This window comes from Muntiacus reevesi, chromosome X (genome assembly GCF_963930625.1).
Source record: "Muntiacus reevesi chromosome X, mMunRee1.1, whole genome shotgun sequence".
NCBI lineage: Eukaryota > Metazoa > Chordata > Mammalia > Artiodactyla > Cervidae > Muntiacus > Muntiacus reevesi.
Genome location: NC_089271.1, coordinates 71,315,361 through 71,329,273, shown reverse-complemented (window position 1 = coordinate 71,329,273; position 13,913 = coordinate 71,315,361). Strand labels below are relative to the sequence as shown.

Here is a 13,913-nt window from a genome sequence, read left to right as displayed (position 1 = left end):
ATGTATTTGTCATAGCAAATTTGAGTCATAAGTAGTCAGTCAGATTTGAAAATCATTTTGAGTGGTCTACAATATTTGAAAGTTGCCATCTCTAAACAGTAACATTTGAAAATCATTTAAAAAGGTCAGTTCATAGATGATATTGTATTTACTATGATGGTTTAAGCTATAAATGATAAAAAATAGTTGATAACTGCATAAATTTGGAAACTTGCTTCTAGAAGGTGTTTAATTAAAGCAAAGTTTCTATTGTGTGTGGGTGTTTGTGTTTTTAAATCATACCATTTGGAACATGAAAGTGAAGTGGTTGGCATGGCTGAAAGAGTATAGGTGGTTGTCCAGACGTTACATAGTAAGTAGGGTATCCTCCCTCAGCAACAAAGTACGGAGCAGGCTGATAAAAGCAAGTTACGTTGTCAGTATTAGGTAGGATATTCTGTTCTCCAAGTACTTTTAAAGCCATAAGGGCAATCATATTGAGGGTCTGCCTTCTTTCAAATCCCATGAGGCAAACTGTGCTCTCATTCACAACTCCATGCAAGGTCATGAGGTAGTCATACTTGCTCTTTTCTTCACCTATGAAATGGTTGCGGAGGTATGATTCAATCTTCTTTTGCTGTTCTGCTACATCAGGAAAATCAATGAAGAATCTAGAACACATATAACGTTCCAGGGTCTTGATTTCTGCTTCACAAGCTGGTTTAAAGTCACGAACCAGCAAGTTGCTGTATTTCAGAAGGCCACCACCTCTAATTTCTTCAGGTTTTCTGGTAGAAATAAGCTTGTACTGTAAATGTGTCATTGCTTCTTGGAAATCTCCATACATGCTTTCAGCTACCACAACAGGATAGCATTCATTGGTTAGGTTACCATTTTTGTCACTGTAGAAATCTAACATGGGATCCAAGACAATTTGAAAGGAATCTACACTAAATTCAAATTGTCGTCTGAGTGAATTAACAAATTTTAGCTCGACATTCTTTCCAGTGTTATTTGACAGAGAGATGAGACTCCAACGATCATGCTTGTTGCAAACTTTAACCATCTTCTGCACATAAGCCTCTTTCATAGTATTCAGGGTGATCTTATCCTTTTTTACACCTTTTGGTAAAAAGTCGAATAGACAACCTAGAACTACATCCTTAACAACCTGAAATTCTTGATCACTTGGTAGTTCAACACCAAAAATGACATCCAGATCCTTATAGCTGATTCCATTGTGGCTTGCAAGTATGTAACTTGCTGTGGAGCCATTCAATCGAGTATCTTTAACAATAATTCCTTGCTCTATCAGTTGATCTTTCACAACATGAATAATATCTTTTGGTTTTACTGCCAATGTGGGGAAATTTCCCCTTCCATGAACTGGAATTACTTCATCTAACACTTTATCCAGTGTTATAACTTGATCCCAAGTGAGATTGCTGAATCTGATTTCAGACATTATGAGGTCAGTAGATCAACTAGAAAGTAAGCAAAATATTGAGAAGAAATTTAGCATCTTGAAATCAATGTTTAGCTAAAGCATATGAAAAGTTAAGTACAGACTTACCTTCAACATAAACCAAACTAATACTAGACAGTAAATTATCAGTGCATCTAATTGTGTTCAAATCTATAAGTGAAATAAAGGCAACTATGATTGTGTCAAAATTGTTAGATTGATTGGTTCATATAAACAAACATTCTCACAGATTTGTTAGAGTTGTAATTATTTTTGATGTGAAATTGTGGGCTTTCTCAATCGTTCTTCATAAACACTATAATAAGTATATTTGGTGGTATAAATGTTGTTCACATGACAACCGTAGTATATAATAGAGGTTAACTGTCATGAATTTAAAGTGAGATCAGACAGCATGTCTGTGTATGTTAGACACAACTGACTGAACAGCATAATATTTAAAAGCAATATATAGAATTTTTAATCCAAAAGCATCATTCTATTATTGTTTCATATATATATTGCTACTTTCATTTTTAAGAAAATTACTGAAGTCCGTTATTATAGTATGAACTCCTTAAATTGCTTGAGAGTAAGGAGAGTACCTAATGCAAAACTTCTTCTATGTTCCTGGTAGCTCTTAAAGAAATGCTGGTTGAAGAAAATATAAGAATGTCATTAAAAAAAACAAAAAAACAAATGCTACTACTACATTTGTCTCCAAAATGAGAACAATTATATACAAAAGCATAAGATTCTTAATTTTGTTTTCTGCAGATGTGTAATATGACATGCTCAGAAAATTTTATACTTGGGGGAATATTAGGAAGTTAAAATTATAAACATTATAAATATAATTAAATTTAATTATATTATGATCTAATTAGGTACATTTATAGTTATTTATAGTTATTACATGGATCTTCAAATACTTTCTTAAAGCTATTTAAACAATAAACCTAGTAAATTAATTTCATTATAGACACAGATTTGGGTTTACGCATTCTTTCCAGAATTCCAGAAATAAAAATTACACAGAGCTTAAGACAGATTTATATAGACAGTATTCATATTTGGCTTAACTAGGGAGCAATTAGAACAGAGTTTAAATATTTAGCCTTTTATGTTTTATATTTCCCCAGTAAAACTATAGCAAATAGAATCATCTTATTTAAAATCTACTGAATCACTGACTACACTAAAGCCTTTGACTGTGTGGATCACAATAAATTGTGGATAATTCTTATAGAGATGGGAATACCAGACCACCTTACGCGTCTCCTGAGAGACCTATATGCAGGTCAAGAAGCACCAGTTAGAACTGTATATGTAAAATTGACTGGTTCAAAATTGGGAAAGGAGTATGTCAAAATTATATATTGTCCCCCTGCTTATTTAACTATATACAGAGTACATTATACAAAATGCTGGGCTTGTTTGAATCACAAGCTGGAGTCAAGACTGCCAGGAGAAATATCAACAACCTCAAATATGCAGGTGACACCACTTTAATGGCAGAAATAGAGGAAATGAAGAGCCTCTCGATGAGGGTGAAAGAGGAGAGTTTTTTACTTTTTCAAGCAGGCTTAAAAGACAACATTTAAAAAACTAAGATTATGGCATCTGATCCCATCACTTCATGGCAAATAGAGGGAGGAAAAATGGAAACAGGGACAGACTATTTTCTTGGGCTCTAAAATCATTGTGGATGGTGACTGCAGCCATGAAATTAAAAGATGCTTGCTCCTTGGAAGAAAAGCTATGACAAACCTAGACAGCATATTAAAAAGCAGAGACATTACTTAACCAACAAAGGTCCACATAGTCAAAGCTATGTTTTTTCCAGTAGTCATGGACGGATGTAAGAGTTGGACCATAAAGAAGACTGAGCACCAAAGAATTTATGCTTTCAAATTGTGGTGCTGGAGAAGACTCTTGAGTGTCCCTGTGGACTGCAAGGAGATCAAAGCAGTCAATTCTAAAGGAAATCAACCCTGAATATTCATTGGAAGTACTGATGCTGAAGCTGAAGCTACAATACTTGGGCTACTTGATGTGAAGAGATGACTCACTGGAAAAGACCCTGATGCTGGGAAAGATTGAGGGCAGGATTAGAAGGAGGTGACAGAGGATGAGAGGGTTGGATGGCATCACCAACTCAATGGACATGAGTTTGAGAAAACTTCAAGATAGAGAAGGTCAGAGAAGCCTGGTGTGCTATAATCCATGGGGTTGCAAAGAGTCAGACACAACTTAGCGACTGATGAAAAAACAACATTTCACATCTGTAGAACCAACTTTGACAGCCCAAGCATGTTGCAAAAGGCTAGTTAAGCAATGGCAGATCTGTGTTAGTGAGAAGTTTCTTTATATGGTATCCCCATGAATATGAAGAGTATTAAATTAATTAAAGAGTAATAAATGAATTAAAGAGTATTAAAGAGTAATTAAAGAGTATATGTGATGAAATGGTCCACATAACGTGTTGTGTGATTTATTTTAAACCACAGTAATTGCCAATGTTCATACAATTTTATCAGCTATATCAATATCCAAATCAATCCTTAAAGATAAACGAACTGACTACACATTGGGCCGTTGGATGATGGTCATTCATCTGTCAAGTGAAATTATCTTTGTAGTATAAACTAACTTTATATCTTTAGGACAATGGAAAGAACAAAATGCTATATGAAGGACAGAATATGCAATAAGAAATGGTGTGTTTATTTTCTAATTAATTTTCTTGGAATATCACTGAATTATTTGAAGCTAAAGAAGTTTGTTATCCTCAAATTCTCAATCTGGAAAACTAATAGTTAATGACATTGGCTGGTTTCATGTAAAGACTTTAGGGAATTCAATCATTTACTTAATACATATTTTAACAATACCACAAGTAAATTAGGCCATTTTAACTTATATACAAATAAGTTCCCCAAATCCTTTTTTAGATGCAAATTTATTTTATAAACGTAAAATTTTCTTTATGTAATGGCAAATTTCCTGTTCAATATTAGGTAAAAGTTAAAAACTCAATGTCTGAGGGAATTGCCTGGTGACCCACTGGTTATGATTATGTACACTCACTGCTGAGGGCCTGGGTTCAATCCTTGGTCAGGGAACTAAGATCCCACAAGCCACGCGATGTGGTAAAAAGGAAAAATAAATCAATGGCCTAACCCCAGGCTTAAAATCCTCATTTAATCCCTACTTTTAATCACCAATGATCTGAAAATAAAGATCATTCACATTATTATACTGACATTACTGAAGTTATCAAATTAGTTTCCATACAAAAGTTTCCAGGACCTTTATATGTAAATAAAACCAACCAAAAATAAGCAATTTGTTACAGCCTGGATAGGAAACCAGTGCTCTTTTACTGTAAAACCTCCAGTTTAGTAACACTAAGGTGTCCTGTTTGTGTGAGTGCCCTGAGCCTAAGATGTACAACCGAACACAGAGTGATAGCTCTGTCAGGTTCTGCGGTTCCATGGATGTGCCTCATATTGCTTAAGGCAGACCCGAAGGGGGATTCTGACATGGGGTTTATACAGTCCCGCCAATGTCAAGAGGCGTCCTTTGTCCCCATGAGGGAAGCAGCTAAAAGTGGATGAGCATATCGTCCGAACTTTCCTTTCCGGTCAACTTTTCCTGGGCTCTTTGACCATTTTATAACTGCTTAGGGAATTGAAGCTACTAACCTTGTATGCCAGATTGTAGATTTTGGAGGGTTTTTCAATCCATGCTGCTGTGTTCTTCTAGCTAGACCCACATCTCAAGTTTTGCTAGTACTATAGTACCTAACCTTATTAGAGATCAAAAGTTACATCTCAGCTGTTTTCTTTTTCTTTTTTTGTTAATCTTTTTTTTTCCCATTTATTTTTATTAGTTGGAGGCTAATTACTTTACAATATTGTAGTGGTTTTTGCCATACATTGACATGAGTCAGTCATGGATTTACATGTGTTTCCCATTCTGAACCCCCTTCAACCTCCCTCTCCATCCCATCCCTCTGGGTCATCCCAGTGCACCAGCCCTGAGCACTTGTCTCATGCATCCAACCTGGACAGCTGTTTTCTTATAAACTGCAGGCAGGAACACTTTAGGGCGCTAGGTGGAGCTCTAGCTCTAGGAACATCTCCTTGGCAAGAAATCACTCTCCTGGCAGCCTGCATGAGATCTCAGAAACCCAGAGATGAGTCCTTGTCACGATCATGCCTCTGGACTGTATGGATAGAGGCAATGCTAGCAAACATGAGATTTCTGAGAATACAAATCATGGAATCCAAGATTTGGGTCCATGGAAAGCACTCCAAAAGGTTACTCTGTTACACCCCAGGTGGTATCAGGGGAAAAAGGGGAAATCAAATGAAGATTTTGATGATAAAGGACTGGACATCAATTTGAGATGCTCCCAGGTCCACCCCTGGAGCATCTCCTCCCATCCTTGTTGGGGGACGAGGAAGGCAGACAACTAAGACAGTTTGGGATGCCTTAGTTCCACCCCTGGGTGCATCTCCACCCCCACTCCCCCATTTGTGGAAAGAGGAAGGGTGGACATAAACAAATACATTTTGGGATGCTGCAGGGTCTACCCTCTGGCACATCTCCACCCCTGCTCAGTGGTAGAACGAGGAGGGTCAGATGAAACAAACAATGCACCTTTGTCAGCAAGGTAGACTAAGTCCAACCAGATGGTCAGAAAGAGGAAGCTTTTGGTGAAGAGTCTACCTCTTCCTAATTTAGAGCAGGGAGGGATGCCTCTGGTAGAGAAGCAAAAGTGCTGGATGCTGCTTTTTCTCTCTTATAGATGGGAGCTTCACATATTTCCAGTACTACCCCTTTAGATTGTATCTTGAAAAACTGGGATAAGTTTGATTCCCAGAGCCTAAAAAGTCCCTTATATACAGGCATACTTTGATTTAAGAGAAGACCTCATCTCCTCAGAGAGACAATCCCTGCTGGAACAACATCTTATCAGTCAGTTTGCCCCTGTCATCAGAGCCAATTTGAACACTCTCTGGTTTAAATTTTAGCTATGAAGGAGAAATGACATTTTTGACACTGGATGGACATGATATTCTTTAGGATCCGGGGAAAATTGGTTAAAATAAAATCTTTTTAAAATTGCAAAACTGACTCTTTTTATATGTACAATTAGTACAAAGCTGGTTTGTCAATATATATATTTGGAACTATGATCCTGTCTGAGAAGCAAAAACATGCCTAGAAAAATCCTGAAGTTAACTCTTTCCATGTCCTTGAGAGATGCAGCCCACCCTGTCTGAAACTCCAGCTGTGACCAAATTAGCAGAACTTCAAGTCAAGGGGAAAAAAAGGACAAAAAGACATTTTAAATCTCAAGCGAAAAACTGTGAGATCTCTCTTGGTCCAGATTTATATATGTCTTGGTGGTCTTCGTCTTTGGATAATATTGCTGAGGTTAATTTGCCATAGTTGCTGAAGGAAAGTAAGATGTGTGTTTTTAATAAACATATATAAGGGATGGAATTACATTCTATTAAAGGGAAAGGAAGTTAAGTCTGAATTTACAGGTGATTGTTATGGGCAAATAAAATGATGAATTCAGAAAGTGTAAAAAAGGTTTGTAGCAAGTATACAAAAAGTATGTGACAAGTGGAAAAGAGTTTTGTGCATGGCACAAGTACCTTAAGATATTAAACTGCCTTCGACATATTTTATTATTACTTGGGCTAAGTAAATAACTCTTGTTTCACAGTGAATATAAGCTGGTACCAAACTGGAAGTTGGTTTTCTCTCCCTATTAAAAGAACAAAATCTTCTTAGAATATGGTTTTTGATATGTTATATTGCCAAGAGGTTTAATTAAGTTATTAAAAAGATACTTTTAAAGCTTATCTCAGTAACCAATCTTTAAATAAAGATCAGATGCTCCAAGATCTACAACCAGAAGATTAACAACAGGCTATATTCATTTAACAAACTAAATCAGATAACCTGGAGATATCACTGGGCTATACCTAATGGAAGTTCTTGACTTAAGTTCTTACTTATAATGTTGCCTGTTTCAAAAATGTTGTCCCTTACATTATCAAGTGTGTGACAATGATTGTAATAGAGTGACTCTATATATAAGAAGCAGCCACAAGAGAGAATATTTACCTAGACCAAGAGGCTAGTAAGACAGGTGTGGTCCAGAAACTTTTGTTACTCAAAGGCCTAGTCCAGTAACAGCACACTGAGTGGCCTATCAGTGAAATCTTCAACAGACCTGGAAATGAACCTTCCTACAAGATGGTCATAAAATGCCCCCAAACCATGGTCAAATTCATAGCCACGAAGGGGCTCTGTGATTGAAAACTGGCACTTGCTATCTGCTTCTATTAAGATTAAAACATGGCAATATCCCCTGAAAGGAATTTAGGTGGAAATCAGAAATTAGGCACTCACTCTGTGCTCTGGGAAAAATGGACAAAACTGGCCTTCAGACAGTCAGATATTTTCAGGAAAACAATTTTTCTTGAGCCCAGGTTCTTAAATCTTCTCATACCTAAAAAAACACTAAAATTGTTACAAGATTTGTCTGTTAAAGTTCAGGTTGTCACTCTTTCCAACTACTTCTAACTGGGTTTGTTCCATTCTTATAAACAGGGCAACCCAAGTGTTGACTCTATCTAGACCAGGATCAAAATTACTACCAAATGTAACCTGATTCTTATTCTTGTTTGGACCACTGATTACAATAATTCTTTTACTGAATTTTGGTCTCAGCCTTTTCACTTTCTAAAGGATAGAACAACTTCCCAGACAAAATAACGGTGATACAGGGATTCTGGTCACTCTTCAAAATGGACTCCCCTGATGTTCCACTCTGGTCACAGATACAATCTTGGTTTACAAGCTCTCCTTGGTGAAAAACTATCTTGACCATAATAATTGTAATCATCTTATTCTTGCTGTTTGCTCCTTACATTTGTATCTATATAATGGGATTTGTTTCTAACCGTTTGAAAGCTTTTAAATTACAAATGATTGTTCATGCCCCTCTAGTTATTACTTGGGGCCCTTAGATCAGAGACCCTAAATAAAAGGGTAAGGAGAATATGTTGCTTCAATAACTTAGGGTCAGCATCACTCACCAGCAGGAAGCAGTTATAGACAGATTCCTTTGCCCCTTTCCCTTCAGCAGAAATATTCTCCTAAAAGAAAAAGCAGGGAGTGAGAGAGCAGGTTGACAGGGAGTCTCGGAGAGTCTAGGGACCCCCAAGAAGGAGGAGGCAGCAAACATTTTCTTTTATCCATACATCCTTTTGCCCATTTCACATAGGACATGTTTTTTCTTAAGCTCTGTGTTACTATGACAACAATCTATCTCGCCTAAAAACTAGCTTTTTTTTAGGCCAAAAGCTAATGATTACAAACAATATTTCTCACCCAGGGACATGCTGCTCAGATCAAGCTCTCCCTGGCTAGTCTTGAACCAATGTTATCTCAAAATGTATGCTACGAAAAAAGCTCTGGGTAAAACTTTCACAACCTTGAGCTCTGGGTTAACCCATTCCTTCTGGCTAATCTCATGATGACATCATCTCAGAATGTATGTTACAGGAAAGCGTCTGGGAAAAATTTTCACAACCTTGAGGCATTCCATTTATCTATTCTCAACAGCTAACAGAAAAGTATATAATGCTCTGCTTAAACTAGTGAGGCAGGTACTCTTTCTACCCCCTTCTGATACCTATGTCAAAAGCTTTGTCTATCACTTTCACTTTAATAAAATCCCTGCTACACAAAAGCTCTTGAGTGATTGAGACTGCATCTTTTGTCCCAGAAATAAATTTTCTCCTTTGGAGACCACAAATTTGGTACCGATCATTGTTCACCATATGCTAAACTATCATCTTGGGGGCTCATCAAGGATCTGAACCTGGGACCTCTCATGACTAAGGTGAAAACCATGCCCCTGGCCCAACAAGCAAGTTGTGTCTGCTACACAAAAGCTCTGAGTGATTGAGACCATGTCTTTGGTCCCAGAGTTACATCTTCTCCTTCAGAGACCATGAATCTGGCAGCACCATTCACTAAACACTGTAAGCTATCAGTATCTTAACAGGTTTGGTTTTTTTATTTGGAGATTTGGATTGACACATATACACCATTGATACTATTTATAAAATAGATAACTAATAAGAACATATGGTATAGTACAGGGGACTCTATTTAATGCACTATGGTGACCTGAATGGGAAGAAGCCCAAAAGGGAGGGGGTATTTGTATATGCATAGCTGATTTATTTTGCTGAACAGCAGAAATTAACACAACATTATAAGACAACTATATTCCAATAGAAATTAATTTAAAAAAAATTCCCAGCAGAAAACATTTTTTTGCTTGATTATTGTGGTAACCCATAGCATGTGATACCAGTTAGAGATAATAAAAATATCTGAGTCAGTTCTAATGAGGTGAATGAAACTGAAGCCTATTATACAGAGTGAAGTAAGTCAGAAAGAGAAACAAAAATACTACATATTAACACATACATATGGAATTTAGAAAGATGGTAACAATGATCCTACATGAAAGGGAAGCAAAAGAGATACAGATATAAATTAATTAGCCTCCAACTAATAAAAATAAATGAAAAAAAAAAGACCAGACTTTTGGACTCTGTGGGAGGAGGCGAGGGTGGGATGATTTGATAAAAAAGCACTGAAACATGTATATTACCATATGTAAAACAGATGACCAGCACAAGTTTGATGCATGAAGCAGAGTACCAAAAGGCAGTGTTCTGGGACAACCCAGAGGGACAGGGTGGAGAATGAGATGGGATGGAAGTTCACGATGTATACCCGTGGCCGATTCATGTCTATGCATGGCAAAAATCACCAAAATATTGTAATTATTCTCCAATTAAAAAATAAAATAATTAAAAAAATAAAAGCAGTGAAAGGCAATGTAAGTGAGTTGCTTTAAATGGGATAAAAGTGATCTCTGTGACAGTAGAGAGTTCCAGTGATTTAGTTGCCTGATTACAGTGAATGCAAATTAAAAGTGGAAGTCTGTTTCTAATATGCATAATATTGATAGGACTGAGATTGAAGATTAATGTACTTTTAACTCACTTTGCCTTGAAAGACATGAGTATTTTGAAGTTATCACTACATATCAACAATTTACCTATATATCTCAACTACTTTGAGTCCACAGTAATAATGCATATTTCTTTTTCTGAATTTCTACAGCATCCACCTATATGATCTTAAGGCAATGCTTAGAATGGTCACCAAATCAGAACAGATATTCCTTTACAGAGATAGGGATGATTCCATAGAATGTTTCAGATTACAGGCATACTTCAAAGACAGTGTGGGTTTGGTTCCAGACAACCATAATAAAGCAAATATTGGGAATTCATTGGCAGTCCCATGGTTAGGACTCTGGGTTCTCACTATCAAGGGCCCAGGTTCATTCCCTGGTCAGGGAACTAAGATCCCACAAGCCTCGTAGTGTGGGGTATGTTGGAGCCACTCCTTCATTCTGAACTCTTACAGCTAGAAAAATAGAGACAGCCACACAGGGTGAGATTAATAAAGACCTTAGGTCAAATGAGAAGCTAGGTCTGTCTTACTAAATAAAGCAAATATTGTAATAAAGTAAGTCATATATTTTTTTGGTTTTCAGTACATATGAAATTTGTATTTACACTGGTCTGTAGTTTATTAATGGAGTAGGAAATGGCAACCCACTCCAGTATTCTTGCCTGGAGAATCTCATAGACTAAGGAGCCTGGCAGGCTACAGTCTATAGGGTCACAAAGAGTAGGACAAGACTGTAGCAATTTAGTATGCATGCATGTAATTTATTAAAGTGTACAATGGCATTGCCTAAAAAATGTGAATACATTAAAAATACTTTACTGCTAAAAAATACTAACCATTGCCTGAGCCTTCAGTGAATCATAATCTTTTGCTGGTGGAGGATTTTGCCCCAATGTTGATGGCTACTGACTGATAAGGGTGGTGACTGCTGAAGGTTGGGGTGCCTATGGCAATTTCTTAAGACAATGAAGTTTTGGCACATCAATTGATTCTTCCTTTCATGAATGATTTTTCTGTAGCATGCAATTCTGATTGATAGCATTTTACTCACTATAGAACTTCTTTCAAAATTGGAGTCAATCCTCTGAAACCCTGCCACTGCTTTATCAACTTAAGTTTATGTAATATTCTAAAATCCTTTGTTGCCATTGCAACAATCTTCACAGTATCTTCCTCAGGGGTAGCTTTCATCTGAGGAAATCACCTTCTTCGCTCATCCATAAGAATTATCTCTTCATCCACTAAAGTTTTATCATGAGACTGCAGCAATTCAGTCACATCTCTAGGATCCACTTCTAATTCAAAGGCTATTGCTATTTCCACCATAACTGCAGTTACTTCCTTCACTGAAATCCTGAATCCTTCAAAGTCACCCATGAGGGTTGGTTATTTCAAACTCCGATTAAATGTTAATATTGTGACTTCTTGCCATTAATCACTAATGTCCTTAATAGCATCTAGAATGGTGACTCCTTTCCAGAAGGTTTTATATTTACTTTGCCCAGATCCATCAAAGGAAACACTATGGTGGCTACAGCCTTACAAAAGATATTTCTTAAATAACAAAACATGAAGTCAAAATAAGTCCATGGGCTACAGGATGGATGTTGTGTTAACAGGCATGAAAACAGGATTAATCTTGTACATCTCCATCAGAGCTCTTTGGTGACCAGGCACATTGCAAATGAGTAGTAATATTTTGAAAGGAAACTTTTTTTTCTTAATGGTAAGTTTCAGCAATGGGCTTAAGATATTCAGCAAACCATTCTGTAAAGAGGTATACTGTCATCCAGGTTTTGTTGTTCCGTTTATAGATGCAAGCATAATAGATTTAGCATAACTCTTAAGGGTCCTAGGATTTTCAGAATGGTAAATCAGCATTGGCTTCAGGTTAAAGTCACCATATGCACCAGCCCCTAAACAAGAGAGTCACTTTGCCCTTTGAACCTCTGAAGTCAAGCAGTGATTCTCTCCAGCTATGAAAGACCTTGATGGCATTTTCTTCCAATACAAAAACTTCTTCATCTACATTGCAAATCAGTTGTTTAATACATCCAGACCACTAAACATTTCTCCATACCAGCAACAAGGCTGTTTTGCTTTATTATAATCTACTTCTTCACTGGAGCAGCATTTTAAAATTCAAGAACTTTACCTTTGTGTTCATGAATTGGTTGGTGTAAGAAGCTTAACTTTCAATTAAACTGGACTTTCTACCTGCCTTCCTCACTATGCTTACTCATTTCTAGCTTTTGATGTAAAGTGAGAGATGTGTGACTTTTTCAAGTGAACACTTATAGAAGTCATTGTAGGGTTATTAATTGACCTAATTTCAATATTGTTATGTCTCAGGGAATAGGAAGGCCTGAGGAGGGGAGAGATATGGGGGAAAGGCTGTTCAGTGGAGCACTCAGAACACACACAACATTTATCAATTAAGTTCACAGCCTTATATGGTCATTGTTCTTGGTGCTCCAAGACAATTATAACAGTAATTATAAAGATCACCAATCACAGTATACCATAACAAATATAATAACAATGAAAAGTCTGAATATTGCAAGAATTGATAAAACGTGAAAGGTGCACAAAGTGAGAAACTGCTGTTGGAAAAATGATGCCAATATACTTATTTAAGAATGGTTACATAGGCAGGACACTTGAAGACATAAAGCAAGATCCTCTATGACCCACCTCCTAGGGTAATGGATAAAAACAAAAGTAGACAAGTGTGGCCTGATTAAACTTAAAAGCTTTGGCACAGCAAAGGAAACTATAAGCAAGGTAAAAAGACAACCTTCAGAATGGGAGGAGATAATAGCAAATGAAACAACTGACAAAGGATTAATTTCAAAAATATATAAGCAGCTCATATAACTCAATACCAGAAAAATAAACAACCCAATCAAAAAGTGGGAAAAAAGACCTAAACAGAAATTTCTCCAAAGAAGACATACAGATAGCTAACAAACACATGAAAAGATGCTCAACATGGCTCATTATTAGAGAAAAGCAAATCAAAACTACAGTGAGACATCACCTCACACCAGTGAGAATGGCCACCATCAAAAAGTCTACAGACAATAAATGCTTGAGAGGGTGTGGAGAAAGGGAATCTTCTTGCATCATTGGTGGGAATGTAAATTGACACAGCCACTATGGAAGACGGTATGGAGATTGCTTAAAAAACTAGGAATAAAACCACCATATGACTCAGCAATATATGGGCCCTAGGCATATACCCTTAGGAAACCAACATTCAAAAAGACACATGTACCCCATTGTTTATTGAAACACTACTTGCAATACAATAGCTAGAATGTGGAAGTAACCTAGATGTCCATGGCAGAATGATGGACAAAGAAGTTCTGGTACA

The 13,913-nt window shown here is 36.8% G+C and overlaps 1 protein-coding gene across 1 annotated transcript; it reads right to left on the bottom strand.

Moving 5' to 3' along the window:
* Positions 1-271: 271 nt before the first annotated feature.
* Positions 272-1,444, bottom strand: TENT5D (terminal nucleotidyltransferase 5D). Its single transcript, XM_065916738.1, has one exon. The coding sequence runs from the start codon at positions 1,442-1,444 to the stop codon at positions 272-274; it is 1,173 nt and encodes a 390-aa protein (XP_065772810.1).
* Between the last annotated feature and the right edge of the window lie 12,469 nt (positions 1,445-13,913).

What these genes read in the sequence shown, in the direction of transcription:
- TENT5D (XM_065916738.1), bottom strand. Translation starts at nt 1,444, where the DNA reads ATGTCTGAAATCAGATTCAGCAATCTCACTTGGGATCAAGTTATAACA.